General features: G+C 32.0%; 1 protein-coding gene and 1 long non-coding RNA gene across 4 annotated transcripts; both read right to left on the bottom strand.

Moving 5' to 3' along the window:
* Positions 1-88: 88 nt before the first annotated feature.
* LOC124833072 (ACT domain-containing protein ACR1-like) lies at positions 89-4123 on the bottom strand. 3 transcript variants are annotated; one of them, XM_047307449.2, is made up of 8 exons: positions 3798-4123; positions 3207-3338; positions 3018-3063; positions 2145-2259; positions 1832-1899; positions 897-1541; positions 715-819; positions 89-637 (listed from the first exon to the last, which is right to left on the bottom strand). In XM_047307449.2, the coding sequence occupies exons 2-8, from the start codon at positions 3275-3277 to the stop codon at positions 260-262; spliced, it is 1428 nt and encodes a 475-aa protein (XP_047163405.2). In that variant the 5' UTR covers positions 3278-3338; positions 3798-4123; the 3' UTR covers positions 89-259. The 3 variants fall into 3 exon arrangements, with proteins under 3 accessions (XP_047163405.2, XP_047163404.2, XP_087956549.1); XM_047307448.2 differs by having other exon boundaries at positions 3207-3335; XM_088100423.1 differs by having other exon boundaries at positions 479-637; positions 711-819; positions 3207-3335.
* A 5399-nt stretch (positions 4124-9522) lies between these two features.
* Positions 9523-16012, bottom strand: LOC148191953 (uncharacterized). Its single transcript, XR_015782698.1, has 3 exons — positions 14293-16012; positions 9727-9809; positions 9523-9686 (listed from the first exon to the last, which is right to left on the bottom strand). It is a non-coding gene; the product is annotated as an uncharacterized LOC148191953 (long non-coding RNA).
* Between the last annotated feature and the right edge of the window lie 3829 nt (positions 16013-19841).

Genomic DNA, 19841 nt, shown 5'->3' with positions numbered 1-19841 from the left:
CTACCTGGTAACGTACACAGATGAATTTGTAAAAAGTCATTTCTGATCGTGTAACGACCTTGATATTGATGTGAGAAGAATGTGTACAATGACCATAAAATAAAAACGCATGCTTATAATGTGGCCAGCTGTTCACTCTTCAAAGTAAAAGGAAAAAGGCAAATTAAAAAAAAAAAAAAGAGTCTATGTACAGAACTATTTAGGAGCGACATTGATTGAAGTAAAGAAAATAATTGAGGGGGAATAAGGTTGTCAGGATCTAATGGGGACCAAAACCGCTGGAGAGGCGTTCTAATCGAGACCATAGCAAGCTTCCGAGTGAGAATTTTGGCTTGCCTTCCTCTGTGTCGGTGGTTTGGTGTATAACAGAGGAGGAGGAGGACGATGATTGATGAAGTCTATGGGGCGACTTGTGATCAATAACGACGGATCCACCGGTCTCTTGTCTCACCAATTCAACGATATTTGGGTTCACTTCTTCACCTGAACAATCTGTCACAAAGAATGATCCTACCGCTTTTCCTCCCTCCGTTCCGATCTCAAATCTCGATATGGATAACCCATTTTCACGAAACACCCGCGTCACATTCGACAGTAGCCCCGCTCTATTTTCAGTTACAATATCCATTCTCAATCCCTGCACCAGACATATATACATTCAAAATCCAACATTTCACTTAATTTTTAAAATGTAAGTACAACATACATACATACATGCGACACTCTGCGCTCCACTGCAGCGATTAAGCATAAGGTTAGTTTTTGCTTCTCGCTTTCGCTGGGAATACCTGAACTACCCATCTGCCTTATGTAGTACTCCTATGCATGACAATAGCACGTATTAGAACAACAGGCCCACCAATGACTAAACTAAGTTGTGAGAAATTATTATGTACCTGATGAGCCATGGATCTCTTGGAACTGATGGCGGCGTGGAACACCACATACTGCATGTCCGTTAACACGCACACGGTGTCGAACAAGAGCTTAGGACGATCCCTGCTTCTCACGTTAACCACCAAGTACCCTTTGTCCTCGCATTTCCCGACAGACACGTGGGTCCCATCACAGCCCTTCTTGTGTGCCCCGCTACTGTCCCCGTCACACGCGCGGCAACTCTCGTAATCCCTGTCCGCGTACATCAGCTGGTGGAGCCTCCGCTCCCTGTGGGTGTGCCCCGCCCCCAACCTCGTCACCCTCACCCTCTTCCTCTCTCCCCTATGGGCCGCCACCACATTTTCCAGCTGCTCCTCCATTAGGCCCAGCCGTTTTGGGTCGCTTATGGGCCCTGCTTTTAACGCATCCTCCACCAATATTATACAGGCCACTCTGTCGTTGTGGGTCCATGCAGTTGCAGCGGTAACGACACATTCCTGCTCAACCAACACTCCTGCTAGCTCTGATAGTAGGCCAGCTCGATCCACCCCACTCATCTCCATCGCTGTTATCTCCTTTCCCACCACCTCTTCCTCTGCTCCTTTCTCACTACCTCCTTCTCTATCCCTTGAAATCTCTCCTTTGTTTCTTGTCACGCACAGTTCCTGTACCATTATTATCTTTATTTCAAATGCTTCAAATCACTCATTTCTTTCCAATCTTCCTCTTAATCTTTTTGTTTCAATTTTGTTTCTCAACTTCAACAACCACGAGTTATGTAGAGAAGTTTCAATGATATTGTTAAAATGTAATTTAACGCTTCAATAAGTTAAGTTGTAATTTAATAATAACATTCATAGAATTCATTTATGAATTTTTATGTTTTTCTAACAATTTGAGTGTGACAGCATTATTTTTCAGTGCGAATAATATTTCTAGAAATAGACAGAATGACCTGCTGGATGTGGAGCATGAGCGTTTCGTCTGTGAGCTTCTTGCCAGCTTCATCAGTCACGTGGAACACTGAACTTTGCAATAAAAAAAAAAAGACCCACGCGGCATGGATCAGAACCGGACTACTGACGTACGTTTGCAGATAATGAGACTGTCCTACCAAGTTATGGGGCTTGGTAATATATGACGCATGCATAGCTCATGCATTTGTAGAAAGTGACAAGGTATTTATTTAATAATTATACATATTTGGGTTGATTGCGGAAAATGCAGAAAGCTGAGGAATAAAAGGGACTCGTGAGAGAGACACTGACCGTCCATAAACCATCCACCATCGGAGGAAATGTATGATTTGGAAATGATGAGATCAAGACCTGTCAGCACTTGGACCATCTCCAGTAATATCCCCTTCCTGTTTGCACTGTCTACCTGCTTTTTCACAACACACTATATTTAATTAATCTTCGTTTTCCTAAAACAAACTCAAGTCAAGCTCTTAATTAATTAGCACTTGCTTGCTGCACCCAGCTTTTGCCTCCTGATTGCCATGCTACCAAGTATTTCTTTTTTCAATTACATATTTCATGTTATATACTTTCTGTAAAATTGGTCTTTTTCTCTCTATCGCTAAACATCTTATCCCGTTCATCTATCTAATATAACCCGTGACACTCCTTTCTAAAGGATTACGTCATTTTGATTGAATACAATCAAGATTTAGTTTTCTTAAAGAAGAGGAGCTTTTTCTTCTAATAAGATGACAAAAAGCAAACTCCTTTTATCCTTTGTCATTCATATCCTCTTTTAATGGTTAAAAAAGCAAGCACGTATTGTAATTTGCATTGGCTTTTGGTACCAAGTGTTAGAGGGACAACTCAGTTTCTTTGCATCTAATATAATAATATAATATAATAATGATTAGTTATCATACTTAAGAGCCAAGTGGTAATGTGCAGAATGGACATTAATCTAACATGTATCATGCCCTTCCCATTTTCCAACAGTGTGCTCAATGATTTAGCCAAAGAAATAGCATTAGGACATACTAGCTGTGGTTGATGAGGTGATCATTGAAAACCACAAAGGACGAATTGGAAACACACAACGTATACAAGCATGATTAAATAGTCAATTACAAAATGATAATTTAAGATATATGCAACTTGACCATAGAAATTAAATCTAACCTTCACCACAGTGCAGTCTCGGCAAGAATCATTATCGATGCAGACCCTGCCAACACATGATCAAATACGTGTAATTCATTAAGGAATCAATCCACCATGATTCGGCTAAGCAAGAAAAACAATGATATCTGTCAAGTTGAACAAGAATAAGAAGACGACAAGAAATTGCCAGAGAGGTTGCAGCAGTACCTGGGAGGATGTATTCTTTCTATGAGCGATTCAATCTCGCGATCGATGTGAGCGTGGTAACATATTTCCATTCTTTCTTATTAGCTATTTGAATTTGGAGGCTATTGGACAATAACCCCAGAACCTGAACTGCTATCAGTATAATAAAGATTCACAGGCTGTTAACTTAACATGATTATCTATCAAAAGAAATAAAACTTCACATGTTTAGAAACTTTAGGATAGAGAGATCATGTTTGAGACCTGGGAAAATTAATAGCTTCCAAAGAACGTGAAAAATCAAAACAAACAATCGGACATATATAGATTAAGAAGCGTTCAAAGGGAATGAACAGAAGCGCATATTCAATATATGCAATAAAAAGAAAACGTGGGTATAATGAAGCGCCGAATATCTCGTTTCCGAAGCGATAACGCAGGAATAGCGACATGTATCATAACAAATTATATTTGTTAAAAGCGAAAAGAAAAGTTGTGTGGAAATTGAGAGGGTTTTCCATTGTTCGTAGCACCGAAGGTTTGAAAAAATTGATGCATTATAAGGAATTTGAAAGGTAGAATGAATGAGAAATAATGTGATAGGGCGATTACCTGCTGTTGAGGAAGGAATAGCAGCAGGTGAAATACATTGAGTGGAGGTTTCGGTTTGAGAAAGAATTGGAGAGAGAAGAGGATTAAAGAACGGGCCAAATCTTGATATTTTCTATCTTTGGCAGTGCGTTCAGTTCTCACACGTAGTATAAGCTAAACCCCGCGTAGCCTTAACGATTGGAAAATTCAAACACAACGAAAATGCAAAAATTCTGGGTTCTCTTCTCTTTCTTATATGTTGTTGGGAGCTGCGTTTCTCCGTGGCATCTGGAGATACGACACAACACTGCTAGAAATAATAAGAGAGGTGGTTCTTGGTTCTTGGTTCTTGGTTCTTGGGAAATGGGAACAAATAGTAAAATAGAAAAGCGAACGTGTTGTGACAGGGTGAATCTAGTAACTGGGACACAGGTAGAGTGTGAACTATTATTGTGGTAATGCCACGTGTCCTTTGTTCTGTAGGTGTGCAGTTGTGGAACATGATGCAGTCAAATATTACTACCACTAATGACGTTGTCGTGGCATCATGATTATTTCCCTGTTCAAGGGGAATCCACGTGTTCACTTTATCCACTTACTGGTTCCCTTCTGGAATCGTATCATACCTTGTTTCCAATTTCTACTCTTCTCTCGTATGTGAAGTCACAACACAACTTCCAATGACTGTGTAGACTAACGTTTTAAAGCAACTACACATACCTTTGACTTCTTTTATATTTTTAGAAGTAATTTCGAATGTCTTGTAAAAGCACTTTAAACTACATTATTATTTTTTTCTATCAATAGATATAAAAGTATAATATATTTTCATCTTATATTTTTAATCATACGTTAGTAAAAGGCCATATGCATACATCATTCTAGAAATAGTTTACGTAGCCGTTTCTGTTTCAGTTTTCAACGGATGCAAAACATAAAAATATCACATAAAATTATTTCTAAAATTAATATTTATTCTCTTAGTTTGATATAAATAGACAATTCTAGACTGATTTCTTTAAAAGCATCCATTTTAAGATAATATAAAAAATTCTAACTGATAAATTAAAAAAGGTTATATATAAAGTAATTAATTTGTGTCAATATGTACTTACATCAGGGAGATGATGGTTGAACAACATACTTATATAGCTAATGAGGTAGTGGAAGAGATTAAAAAAAAGGATAATAGTGAAGATAGATTATGAGAAGACACATGATTCGGTAAGTTAAGATTTTCTTTATTATATGATGGAGAGGGTAGGTTTTTACATGCAATGGATAAGTTAAATTAAGCAGTTTTGTCGGTCTCTAATTCAGTTTTGGTAAATGGTAGTCCAAATTTAATCCAACAAGACTGAGGCAAAGTGACTCTATAGCACCATTTGTGTTAGTGGCTTGGGGTCTATTAGAATGGTAAGTCAGACTAGATTACAAAGTGTTTCGGCAGGATTTAGAATCCTAATTCAAAATATTCAAAGTTGTCAGTTTCAATGTCCAGTTGTGTTGTCTTCTCTCTTCTCCTTGCCCAAGCCGCGGGGGAGAGTGCCTGCAAAAGACACTCCGACGCTCAAGTCGACGCTCAAGTAAGTGACTTTGCATAATAATCTTGTAATCAAGATTTAGTTATCAGAATTCAAAGTTCAGTCCAAAGTTACCTGTCCTCACAAATATTTATAAATTATAATGAGCTTACCGTTAGGTCTGACTCATTAATCACCAATGAATGACAATATTAATTATCAATAAATGACAATTATTTTCATTAACTCCCCCGATAGTTATTATTATTGATTACCTTAACACTGTTTTTACCTATCAGTTCATTGACCTGAGAGGTATCACCGGTCGGCCGTCTCTTCTGCACCTTTATCGTTCGGTCGGCTACGAGCCCATTTTACCGAGCGGTTAACTGTTTGTCCGCTCGGTTCATTTGCCTAGGCGATACCATCGGTCGACCACGAGCTCAATAACTTAGAGACTCCTCTACACCTTTACCGTTCGGTTGGTTACGAGCCCATAGTAACACTTATTACGAGCCCATCGTAACCAACGAAACGGTAAAGGTGTAGAGGAGTCTCTAAGTTATTGAGCTCGTGGTCGACCGATGGTACCGCCTAGGCAAATGAACCGAGCGGACAAACAGTTAACCGCTCGGTAAAATGGGCTCGTAGCCGACCGAACGGTAAAGGTCAGAAGAGTCGGTCGACCGATGATACCTCTCAGGTCAATGAACCGATCAGTAAAAACAGCCAGGACATGTAACTTTGGACTGAACTTGAACTGAACTTTGAATTCTAATAACTAAATCTTGATTACAAGATTATTACGCAAAGTCACTGACTTGAGCGTCGAAGTGTCTTTTGCAGACACCCTCCCTCACAGCTTGGACAAGGAGAATAGAGAAGATAACACAGCTGGACATCGAAACTCGAAACTGACAACTTTGAATGTTTTAGATTAGGGTTCTAAATCCTGCCGAAACAATAAGCTAAAAAACCACTTCCATCATTTTAATTTGTTCAACCTTAATACTAAAGAGAATAAATTATGGAAGGTTGTTATTAAAAAGTTATAAAAAAAAATTCTCAAAAGGACATTTTTCTATAAATAATATATTGGATCATAAAAATAATATAGTTTTTAGCAAAGGAAAACGGATGCAAATGAGACATTTATTTTGACACGACTAAATGCTTGGACTTGGATGAAACATAAAATTGGTAATGTTAATTTTTCTTGGATTCTTTGCCTAATTTATTGCATTCAATCTATCAAGAAATATAACCACAGCCACACATTAAGACTAATTTTCTTTGACTACTATATCTTATATTTTAATATATATTTTTTATTACTTTTAGTTTTCTTTTTATTACTATTTCTTATTTTCTTTTTATAGAAATAATAAATTTTCACACTATTTTATATATTTGTTAAATTACTTTTTAATTCTTTATTTAATTGAAATTAAAAAGTTAAAAAAGTTAACATTATAATTTAAAATAATTAGTATTTTATTATATGGCGCTAGCTATATAAAAATTACAAAGTGAAAATCTTAAAAATAAAATTTAATATATGAGTTGTTTAAATTGAAAAAAAAAATCAATTTCCAATATCAAATAAACATTGAATTTGATTCATAATCTTATATAAACTCCTTTAAATAAAATAACTTACTCAAATAAACTACCAAGAACATATCTATCTCCAAAACAAAAATAAAATGATAATGATATTTTACATATCTATGATACGACATAATACGACTTTTTTTTATCTAATAGCACGCATGAATCAAATGTTACCTAAACATAATGCGTCAAATATTTATTTAAATAGTACAAGTTTTTTTTTTTCATGTTGGAATTTAATTCCTTGAAAATTGAATTATGAGGTGTGATTGAAAAGAAACTAGTTGAAAACAAAATAGAATTTAGTTCCTTAAAATTGAATTATGAAATGGTTTTTTTCTTCTTCTTTTTTCGTTTTCATTTAAAAAAAAAAAGAGAAAAACGATTATTGAAATAAAAATGACTAAAAAATAAGCATAGTTTTTACTACTTAAAGATTTGACAAAAAAAAAACAATACTATATGTAAACATTTTGGAAAATTATATATTTAAGTAATTTTTGTATCCATGTGTATTATTGGGGTGAAAAAATCACACAACACAGTCCCGATAACTTAACCTAAATTAGAAAAACCTCCGAGTTAGATAATCCTAGAACCACTTTAATTTTACAGGTTGGTCCTGGTGCCTTTTGAATTAGTCTCCACAATAAGCATTTTCAAAGATATTTTCCGTAGATAACCAGACTAAGATAAGGGAATACCACGTTAAACTATCAACAAATTGATAAATCTCTAATCAAACATGTACTTAACTTGTTGCAAGAGTAAATATGTTTTCTTCCACCCTTTGAGCAATATTATGAAGTTCATGCAATCCCTCTTGACTAGGAAAATGTTTTTTTAACGTGTCTATTCTATAGAAAATGAAGAAAACAATTTAATAACTAAATAATACAAATTATACAAAATTTATGGTCAATATAATAGCCTAAAATGTTATAAGCTCGTTAAAACGTTAGAAAGCCTTATTGAAATCATACACATGTACAGAACAAAAAAACAAAAACAAATATAGTATAATGGATAACAAAAATGGAGTGCAAGCTGCAAGAGTTGCATTGATTATTTTGGATAGTCTCTCGTTTAAATACAAATATGATGATTGGATGACTGAAAATAAAGAAAACGAATAAGAATACATAATTCCAATAAGAGTTACTAGGAACATGAGAAAATACTTTCGCTCATAAAAATAGTTTTTCATTTTATTTTATACTTTTTGGACTTGTAAAATGTAGTATCCATTTCTTGTGATTTTTTTTTTTTTTGTGATATCAAGGTTCAAATAGTAATCGTAGTTTGTATTGAAATTGGGTCTAAATTAAAAATTTCAATCATGCGTAAAGAGTAAAATCAATTTCGATGACGAAGAGGAGAAACAAGACAATTTTACAGGCATAGGAAGTGTAATACAAACATAAAAAGTATTGGAATAATCTTGGCCATTGACCTAAATCTAAAAGTTTTAAAATGATTTTTTTTCTCACATTTTTCTGTAATATTTTGGGCCAAGGCTAGCATGAGTTGCTAAATATTGCAGTTTTCTTTTTTTTTTTTAAATAACTTTTGAAATATATGAAAAATTGAGAATTTGAAGCAAACACATGTGAAAGTGATTCTCATCCATTTGCTTATCTTGAACATGAAGTTCCACCATCTAAGTACTCTACAACTTTTATCTTTTAGTTTGTGTGCATGTTCTTATGCTCTATAATTTTCGATTGGATAATATTCTAATCGATTTTTATCCAAATTATGGTTAATTGCTCATCTTTTTGAACCATATGTTTATTTTTCTTCTCTTTGAGTACAATTCATTTTTACATAATTACCCATCACTTCCAGTTATTTTTATGGCTTTTATCTCACTCTACCGCAAACTCTTCCATTAGGTGGACCAAGCTACATTGATCAGATTGTGTAATCCGATCAGAGGTGTTGTCATTTATATAGATTAAAATAGATATTTTACACATCTTTCCCCGCGAACCAAACTTTCTTTTTTTCTTGTTTTATACAATATTTATATAATATCGTCTGAATTGTATCATCATGTTGTAGTATCCAAGTTTAATCTTTAAATGGTATGATGATGGATGACAATAAAAACAAGTCATGAAAGTGGTTGAAACCTTTGCTTTAGCATCATCATCTTCTTTGGATAGTATAGATACATGCACCGACTAAAGCTCTAGAAACGAGTTATCATATAAATTCATATAGCTTTATAATTATCTGTGATGAATAACAGGACCTAGTGTTCTTACTAGGTTCCTTAAGACCCTTGGCCTGCAATTAAGTTCAAGGATATTTAAACAAACTCCATTTTTTAGGAGTAATTTTAAACAACTCTACCAAAAATATACTATTTCTCATAATTGATGTGAACCATTTTAGCTATTCTTTCAAAATTATAATTTAATTTTTAATTTTGTAAGAAGTCATACGATTAAATTTTGTATTAAAATTCTTATTTTTATATACTTTTTATCATTATATAAATCACACATGAATAAATTTAGTAAACTATATAAAATTAATGTCTTAACCAATATTATGTTAGCAAAATTGAGAAAATAGAATATAATGAATGACACCTGTACTAATTTTGTAAATATTCATGTATTTGTAAATATACATGTACTAATTTTGTAAATATAATTGTATAGTAGCGTGTACATATAAACCATCAATTTCATAAAGATGTACCATGCTATTAGTATGTTGAGCATCAGAGTGCCTCCCACTGCTATTCTGCAAGTTTTTCCACCTGCTATTACATCCCACTGCTATTCTGCAAGTTTTTCCACCTGCAATTACATCGGAGATGTGGTTAATGACAAAGATGACTATCATAATTGTATAAGACCAGATGTGCCTCTAAGGGTGAAACCTTCTGTTAGCAAAAATCAAAGATAAAGTTTTGATGATGAACATATTTGCACAAGTCAAGATTCATAAAGACAAATTGAAGATCTCTGTATTTTATAAAGCTTTTATAATAATCAAAGTTGATGTAATAGTGCTCAAATTTGTATTAGGGTTGATTCTTGTAATTTATATTTGATTTATTTAGTTAATCGATTATTCCTGAGAATAATCAATTAACACTAGCCGTTGGGGGTTTCAGATTTGAAAAACTAGCCGTTGGGGGTTTCAGATTTGAAAAACTAGCCGTTGTACTCATTATTAATCGATTAATATTTATGTTAATCGATTAAATGCGTTAGATGGCCCGTTTTCGAAGAATGGAAGGGTATTAGGCTGAGTCTATAAAATGGCTCACTCTTTATCTCAAAAATAACTCTTCCCTTGTGCTCTAGTACTCTGAACTCTTTTGAGAACTCTGTGAAATTGCTGAAGCTAAGGAAACTCTTGTCTGCAAAGTCCTGAAGTGGTACTGCGGTGACAGAGGAATAGCTTGATCATCCTTGGTGTGTCTGAGGAAGTGTCTGGAAGAGAATCATCCTTCGTGAAGCATTCGAAGGAGGTGGTCATCCTTTGTGAAGATTCAAAGGAGGTGTAAGTTCATCTCTTGTGGTTTCAAGAGAGGTGGTAATTTCTAAACTGTTACAAATTGTTTTTCTGTGTGACTAATATTTGTAACTGTTTTGTGATAGTGAAAAAGGTTTATCTTGTTTGAGATAAGCGACTGGACGTAGGATCCTAGTGATCTGAACCAGGATAAAATCACCTGTGCAATTTTTCTCTTTCCCTTACTCTGTTATTTACATTCAATCATTCGCCCAGTAAGAAAAATTAAGAGAAAAATAATAAAAGGCATAATAAGAGAATATAACCAATTCACCCCCCTCTTGGTTTGTTACCACGCTAATAATTCCGCTACAGCGATTCTAACAATTGGCATCAGAGCTTGCTTTGATAGTCATTCAAATGGCAGGATCACATCAAACCTTTGCAGAGGGTGCATCAATCAATAGACCCCCACTATTCACAGGTGAGAACTATGCATTCTGGAAGGTAAGAATGCAAATATTTATTGAATCTATTGATTGTGAAATTTGGGATGTTATTGCATCTGGTTCTTCTGTTCCTACTAACAATATACAGGAAACAAAGCCCCGTGGTCAATGGACCATTGAAGAAAAGAAAAGAATTCAGAATGATATAAAAGCTCGGAATATTATTGCATCAGCATTGACTGTTGATGAGTTCTACAGAGTTTCTGTCTGCAAAACTGCTCAAGAAATGTGGGACGTGCTCAGAGTGACACATGAAGGAACGGATGACGTAAAGAGGGCAAGAAAGAACTCCCTAATTCAAGAGTATGAAATGTTCCGGATGAAGCAAGGAGAAACAATTTCCGACGTTCAAAAACGCTTCACCAACATTGTCAATCATCTCATTGGACTAGGTAAGTCATTTGATACTGATGAATTAAACATTAAAATCTTGAAGTCTTTAGACAGGTCGTGGCAACCTAAGGTGACTGCAATCTCGGAGTCACAAAATCTCAACACCATGACTATGGCGGCACTTTTTGGAAAGTTGAGGGAACATGAACTTGACCTCGGAAGACTAGATGAAGAAGAAGCAAAAGCAAAAACCAAGAAAAAGAGTCTAGCCTTGAAATCTGAGGTAGAAAGGAGCAAGAGCAAAATGGAAGATGAAGATTCAGAAGATGAAGAAAATTTGAGACTCATGATAAAAAGGCTCAACAGGTTCATGAAATCAAAAGACAAAGGAAGATTAAAATTCGAAAAGAAAGAAAATCAAGGATCTTCCTCACACTATAAATGTTATGGTTGCGGAGAAATGGGGCACTTAAAAGCGGACTGCCCAAATCAAAAAAAGAATGAAGAAATAAAGGAAAAGAAAAACTTCAAGAAAAAGAAAGCCTACATCGCATGGGACGATGGCAACGAAACAATTTCCGATTTGAGCGAATTTGATGAAGAAGCAAACATCTGTTTAGTGGTGAACGACGACGCTGGAAGCCAAGTAAGTACATCTAGCGATTCTGATAATTATAGTCAAATTAGTGAAGATGAATTGCATGAAACTTATGCTGCTTTAATAGTAGAATCTGAAAAATTAGATAAAGCTCATAAGAAATTGAAAAAGGATTTTAAAAATTTGAAATCAGACTTTGAAAATATTCTTGAAGAAAATAAAAATTTAAAATTAAATTTTGAAAGTATTTTTGAAGAAAATAAAGATTTGAAAAATAAAGTTTTATTTTTTGAAAAGGGTAAATTTACTAGTAGTGATGAATGTGCTTCTTGTGAAAATTTTAAGAAACTACTAGAACACACAACCTTAGGAGAATGTAGTAAAAATAACGAAAATAAGGTTGTTAAAAATAAGTGTGTTCCTAAAATTAAAAATAAACATAATAATAGAACCTGTAGAACATGGGTAGAAAAAGGAACAACTTATAGGAACACAAACTTTGTATCATGCTTTTATTGTATGAAAAAGGGTCATACTTCAAATAAATGTAAAATTAAGCATTATGGTGTTCCAAGTGGTAGATATGTTTGGGTTGTAAAATGATTTCTTTTTTCTAAATCTAACCCAAAGGACCCATACAAGTAGTTGGGTACCTATTGTTTAATATTTAGAATTTCTTTAAAACAAAATTTAAGAAAATTTTATTCCAAGGCCGATGAAACTATTTTTTTTATATCTTCTAATATACAAAGCATATATAGTTTTCAATCGGAAAACATTTGAAATAGAAGAATGTGTGCATGTTGTCTTTGATGAAATTGTAGACCTTGAGGCAAAACCTCTTGAGTCAGTTGAATAAGATGCAGGCAATGATGAAGATTTGTAGAAGACAACAAATGAAGCGAAGAATGATGACAATCCTCAAGATGAAGATCTAAACAAAATGTGGAAACAACCTAGAGGATTATCATTACGAAGTTGGAGGCATATCTAAAGGGGTAAACATTAGAAGAGATCTAAGAATTTTTAGAAATATCTTAGGATTGAATTTTTAAATGCGTTCCAGTTTTGCAATTTTGAAAAACTAGCCATATTTTTGTATGCTTTAAAATTCCTATCTTATATAGTTTAATGTATGTTTAAACAATGTTTTATAAGTTCTTTATCCTAAAATTATTTGCTTTAAATATCCTATTGTGTATGTTTGAATGAATCTTTAAATTTGAAATTTTTTTAGCTCATATGCATACATGCTTTTATTAAGGGGGAGTATTATCTTAGGGGGAGAACATCAAACACAACTTTTTAATTATGATCAAAAAGGGGGAGAAAATGTTTAAAGCTTATTTGCTTATTTGTGTTTGCTTATTTGTGTTTGCTTATTTGTGTTTATTCACTAATGCACTTTTTCTTCCATAAGTTGTGTTTTATCCAGATTATTATTAAAAAGCTTTAAACTCAGAAGAATTTTTGATCATCATCAAAAAGGGGGAGAATGTTAGCAAAAATCAAAGATAAAGTTTTGATGATGAACATATTTGCACAAGTCAAGATTCATAAAGACAAATTGAAGATCTCTGTATTTTATAAAGCTTTTATAATAATCAAAGTTGATGTAATAGTGCTCAAATTTGTATTAGGGTTGATTCTTGTAATTTATATTTGATTTATTTAGTTAATCGATTATTCCTGAGAATAATCAATTAACACTAGCCGTTGGGGGTTTCAGATTTGAAAAACTAGCCGTTGGGGGTTTCAGATTTGAAAAACTAGCCGTTGTACTCATTATTAATCGATTAATATTTATGTTAATCGATTAAATGCGTTAGATGGCCCGTTTTCGAAGAATGGAAGGGTATTAGGCTGAGTCTATAAAATGGCTCACTCTTTATCTCAAAAATAACTCTTCCCTTGTGCTCTAGTACTCTGAACTCTTTTGAGAACTCTGTGAAATTGCTGAAGCTAAGGAAACTCTTGTCTGCAAAGTCCTGAAGTGGTACTGCGGTGACAGAGGAATAGCTTGATCATCCTTGGTGTGTCTGAGGAAGTGTCTGGAAGAGAATCATCCTTCGTGAAGCATTCGAAGGAGGTGGTCATCCTTTGTGAAGATTCAAAGGAGGTGTAAGTTCATCTCTTGTGGTTTCAAGAGAGGTGGTAATTTCTAAACTGTTACAAATTGTTTTTCTGTGTGACTAATATTTGTAACTGTTTTGTGATAGTGAAAAAGGTTTATCTTGTTTGAGATAAGCGACTGGACGTAGGATCCTAGTGATCTGAACCAGGATAAAATCACCTGTGCAATTTTTCTCTTTCCCTTACTCTGTCATTTATATTTAATCATTCGCCCAGTAAGAAAAATTAAGAGAAAAATATTAAAAAGGCATAATAAAAGAATATAACCAATTCACCCCCCCTCTTGGTTTGTTATCATGCTAATAATTCCGCTGCAGCGATTCTAACACCTTCCTTCTCATGTGCTCACGTAAATCCAGCCGTCACTTTACTTTTCTCTTTCTTTAGTGCATTCTTGGAAGTATGTGTATAGAAACTCTTATTTTGGAAGTATGTGTGTACAAATTTTTATTTTAATTAATTATTCTCTGCGTCTTCAATGATATACGTGCTGCATTTGCTTTGAAAGGGTTTATCATCCTTTCATGAGGGGTGGAATTACAGAGAATAATTAACTAAAATAAAAGTTTGTACACGTACTTCCAAGAATTCCAAGAATGTAGAAAAGAGAAGAAGTGAGACATATACTTCCAAGAATGTAGTAAAGAGAAAAAGTGAACACATGAGAACGAAGGTTTAGTCCTTAAATATGTACAACTGATCTTACAGTTATAAGTCATCTTTGTCATTAACCACATCTCCGATGTATGATAGTCATCTTTGCCATTGACCGATGTATGATAGTCATCTTTGTCATTGACCACATCTTTGATGCTCATGTAAATCCAGCCATCACCTCTTTTTTTCTTTGATGCATTGAAACACTTTCTCTCGAAGCATGTGCATACAAAACAGTTAATTATTCTGTGCTACCAAAAACCAGGTTCTTAGAGATGCACATAATATATTTCTTTGTTGTTTTCTATATGCTACGCCATCCAGAGATCAGAATAGTTTTGTGGCAAGTGAGAAGAAGAAGAAGTTGAATGAGAAAATGTTAGAATATTATACCTTAGCTAGAGTATATATAGAGAACTTGGCCTTTGTTCCCGGAAAAAAATGTATATTAGTAATATGATTAAATGAATATAAAAAAAAACATTCTGAAGGAAACTTAGTGAGTTGGACAGAGAAAACATTAAGTTTGGCAAGGGAACATTAGGTTTGGCAAGAGGAACATTAGGTTTGGTAAGGGGAACATTAGATTTGGTAAGGGGAACATTAGGTTTGGCAAGAGAAACATTAGGTTTGGTAAGGGGAACATGGAAAAACAAAAATCAAACTAAAAAGTAAATTCCTTTTAAATTTGGCATCCATGTACAAGCATCAAAACTCTGAACATAATAAATATAATTTCACTACAGTTAAAATCCAATTCATACACAAGTTTAATCATCATAATACCAAACAATTAACTCTAAAAAATGTTAAGAGAAAGACAGAGGGTTTTCAGAATAAAAGAGCTAACAGGAATGACGCCAATAAATTTGATTGACCTCCCTGTATTAGAGTTGAAAGAGCCCGAGATCGATTTGCGTCTGAGTGGTTCGCTAGTTTGGTGTGCATCACGATTTTCGGTTTCATCATGGATTGCATCGTGGCGTAATGGTTTTGGCTCTGTAATGTTTCATACAGGTCTGGTGGAGGATGGTGCCAGCGGTGACGTGCAGAGGAGCTCGTTCTACGTGGCTGAAACGAGAAGATGGATGGAGAAGGAGCGACCTTGGGGATTTGGACGTGGTACTGCGGCAGGGTGGGACAGTGTGGCTCCAAGACCAGAGCACATGGGAGAAGAAGAGAAAAAGGGGTATCATAACAGATTGCAATCTTCGTAACGGAGAAGGAGCTCTAGGGTTTCAGATTTCAGAAAAAAATATGTTTTTTTTTTACCTCTTTTTATTGTGTTATTATCTTATTTAATTTTTAGTTTATACACGACTGTAATTGATGTCTCCACATCCCTTGTATTTTGTGATTTGTTTATGGGCTTGTTTCATTTTTGTTTACTGTACTTCAATATCTCTTGGACACACTCATTAATAAATATTCAATATTACAAAACAAAAAGATAAAAATAAAAAAAAGATAAAATATTAAAATTACATAAATTGGTTTGTCATGTTTATTGTATTTAATATTTCTTTTGTTAATAACTAAATATATTTTTTTATTGGTTAGTATTCTAGTGTGAATTTTGTTTTTACTAAATAAAAAGAATAAAGTATAAAAATATATTAAATAAAATTTAATGTTTTTAGCACTTAGTATTTTTTAATGACTAAATATGATTTTAACTTATTTTCTATTTTTACACTTTCCTTTACAAATGATTATGTAAATAACAATATTACTTTTATAATTATATTTTAAACATTTTATCCAAATATTATTTTAATATCATAAAATTAGTAACAAAAATAAAATACTATAAAGTAAAAAATAAAAAATAATAAAATATAGGGTTAAATATGTTTTTAGTCCCTAAACTATTGGCCGTTTCTGGTTTTCGTCCCTCTTCCAAAGTAAGGTACAATTTGGTCCTCATTGTTTAGAAAAACGTTCGTTTTAGTTCTCAAAATTTTGTTTTTAGTCCTCGTTTTAGTCCTCAAAACGTTCGTTTTTTCGACTAAAACAAACGTTTTTTAAAGATTGAAGACTAAATTGTACTTACTTTGGAAGAGGGACGAAAACCAGAAACAGTCAATAGTTTAGGGACTAAAAACATATTTAACCCTAAAATATAAGTATGAGTATTTGTGCAATCATCTGGAAGAACTTAGTACTCATTTTAGTGCTCATTATCTTAAATTTCTCAATCATATAAAAAAATAACAAAAAAAATGCAAAATCTCGAAAAAGTCAAAAATATAAAAATTCTCATATAAATAATCTAGTCAGAATTATATAATCTTTGATTTTCCCGCATATATATATATATATATATAAAAGAAGGCTAGTCATTTTTAGGTTCATTTCATAAATCTAAACATTTTTAATCAAAATTTTCAAATAATTTTCTAAATAAACTTTTCAAATAAATTTTCTAAAAAAATCATGTATTCTTGATTTCTCACATGATTGTCGAACTTCTTAAAAATAAATTTTTTTTTTTTTTTGTGTTAACTTGCATTGTTATTTTTGAAAAAAAATAATCATGTTGAAAATTACATCAATTTTGTATCATTAATTAAAGATAATACTTTCAGAAATAGTAAAATCTGAATAGCTTCCTTACACTTAATCAACTTATACTCAAAATCTTTTTTAGAGAACATGTCTTATTTTATGATTTTTTTATGATTTTCAAAATAAACAGCCACTCCAAACTCTCTTATTTTCAAAAGTTTTATTTATTATTTTAAAAGTTTCGCCGTCTCCGATTCCAGTTGGGACTGACTTAAATTTGAATATTCAACAATTTATTGGACAATGTGAATTTTCTTCACATAGACGCTCTTATAAGTATAAACGTTTAAACCTTAAAAGTATACTCGCTTGCATCGATTTACTGTTGAAAGATATTGAAAAGGACGAATTTACATTGATAGTGGATATTCGCAATTGAGCGATCTGCGAGCGAGGCATAAAACGAATTTGAGGAATTATCCGCTCCTTCCATCTCACCTCTCCTTAATAGATTTAGAGTTAATAAAAGATTTTTTACCAAAATACTAATAGGAAACACAAATCCCTAAGCATGAAAATGGAGATAAATATATTCTTTCTATGGTGTAACCTGACCAGAATTTTAGTCTGGAGTTATGTTTTATCTTTTCCAGTATATTCAGGATTAATATGACTTGGACAAATTTAACAACATTTAACATAGATGATCCAATAACAACATGCTCCTTTCAAGCTTCTTCAAAGAAACAACAAGCAAAAGTTACCAAACAGATTGATCTAACATCAAGTAAGCAAATGAAACAACTATACTTTAATGTAATTGTGACTGCTCTGTTTTGGTAACTTATATACACAGGTAGCTTCTAAGTTTTAAGATTATATGGTACTGTTTGGGAGGATATAATGGGATTTTCATTAAAGATGTGTTGAACCAATATTTAAGTGTTTTTTAGTACTATTTAATGTATGTATTTTTTTTTCTGGGTTCAAGCATCCTTGTTCTACTAATATATATATTCTATGCTCATAAAAAAATACATCGTAAAAAATATATATTTTATATCTATTGTTGAATAATTGATTTATAAAGTGAACATCTCACTTCAGAAGTTATCATATTTGTATTGGTTTTAGATTTTAAATTACTACCGGAATTTTTGTTGTTGTGATTTTGGTCAAATAACAAGTAACAATTTTGTAGAAGAAAAAATGCTATAACGATCAGTCTTAAACTAATTATTAAGAGTAAAGGAACAACTTATTCTCTTGATATAAATATGGACAGTTGGAACCAATTTGTGAAACTGAACATATCTACCCTCTATCATGTTTCGCTAATAAATAATAATAGAGGATTGAAAATCTAATGTGAAAAGTATTCTTAGAGCGAAATTATACCAGGGAAGTTATATATATATATATATATATATATATATATATATATATATATATATATATATATAGGGTTTGTTAAGAGTTTTTTTTAGTTGTTAAAAAGTGTATCAAGTTTTAATAAAAAAAATTTAATTCAAAGAAAAACATACCTTTTAATAATTTTAATATTTAATTTAAAAAAATAAAAATAAAAGTTAGTTATTTACAATGACTTAATAATTACTTTTTATTTTTTTATTTAAAAAAAACATAAACCATAAACTCTAAATTATAAGCAGTAGATCATAAATCCTAAATCATAAACCCTAAACCCTAAATCATAAATCCTAAATCATAAACCCTAACCCCTATACCCTATATCCTATTATCCATAATTGCTGCCACGTAGTTATTTATCATCTATGATTGTCGGTATTAATAGTTATTACATTTTATTATATATTTTTTAAAAGGTAGTTATTTTTTAAAATAAAAGATAATAACTACTAATAAATAACTACCATTTTTTTTAAATTAAATTTTAAAATTATTAAAATACTCTTGATTTTAAGTTAGTTTTTTTTAATAAAAATTTCTTTTAACTTAAAACATAGTACATTTTGTTAAAGCATACCAAATAAAAAAGTCTTAATTATATATATATATATATATATATATATATATATATATATATATATATATATATATATATATATATATATATATATATATATATACGAGAATATGGTTGAATACTTATATATTCATTAAAAATTCGATAATATTTTTATTTGATAGATTACTGAAAGCTAAAATCCATTTATAAAGGTTTTGTAGATAACATTTATTAATAAATTTCTTCCATAACTAATTACCTACTAATATATTCCTTGACTAATTGTTACTTATTATGTGTATTGATTATTTGGTTATTTTTATTGGATTTTCGATATTCCATTAAAAAAGTTAAATTATTAGATTTTTATTATTGTGCTTTAAAACTTCTTTTTAGTCAATTTTTATTTTTATTCCAAAACAAAAATTATAAAAAAAATAAAACACATAAACATAAAATTTATTCACACATTTATAATTACAAAACAAATTTCAACAAATAGTTTTCGTTACCATACTTTAATTTCATCCATTATCTTTCTTACATGTTTTAAACAAAAAACATTCATATAAATCATTGTCAAGTTGCATCGTGTAAATCCAAAAAGGAGGCAACAGGGTTTGTTGGTGAAAATGAAACAATTAAAGTTTTCTATGCTCATAAATTTTTATTGAACCAACATTTAAATTGACTTTATCTCTCCTTCCTCAAACTATTATAATT

The sequence above is a fragment of the Vigna umbellata genome, chromosome 10, assembly GCF_029865625.1.
Source record: "Vigna umbellata cultivar VRB3 chromosome 10, Vumbellata_1.0, whole genome shotgun sequence".
NCBI lineage: Eukaryota > Viridiplantae > Streptophyta > Magnoliopsida > Fabales > Fabaceae > Vigna > Vigna umbellata.
This window is presented reverse-complemented; position numbering and strand designations above follow the sequence as displayed.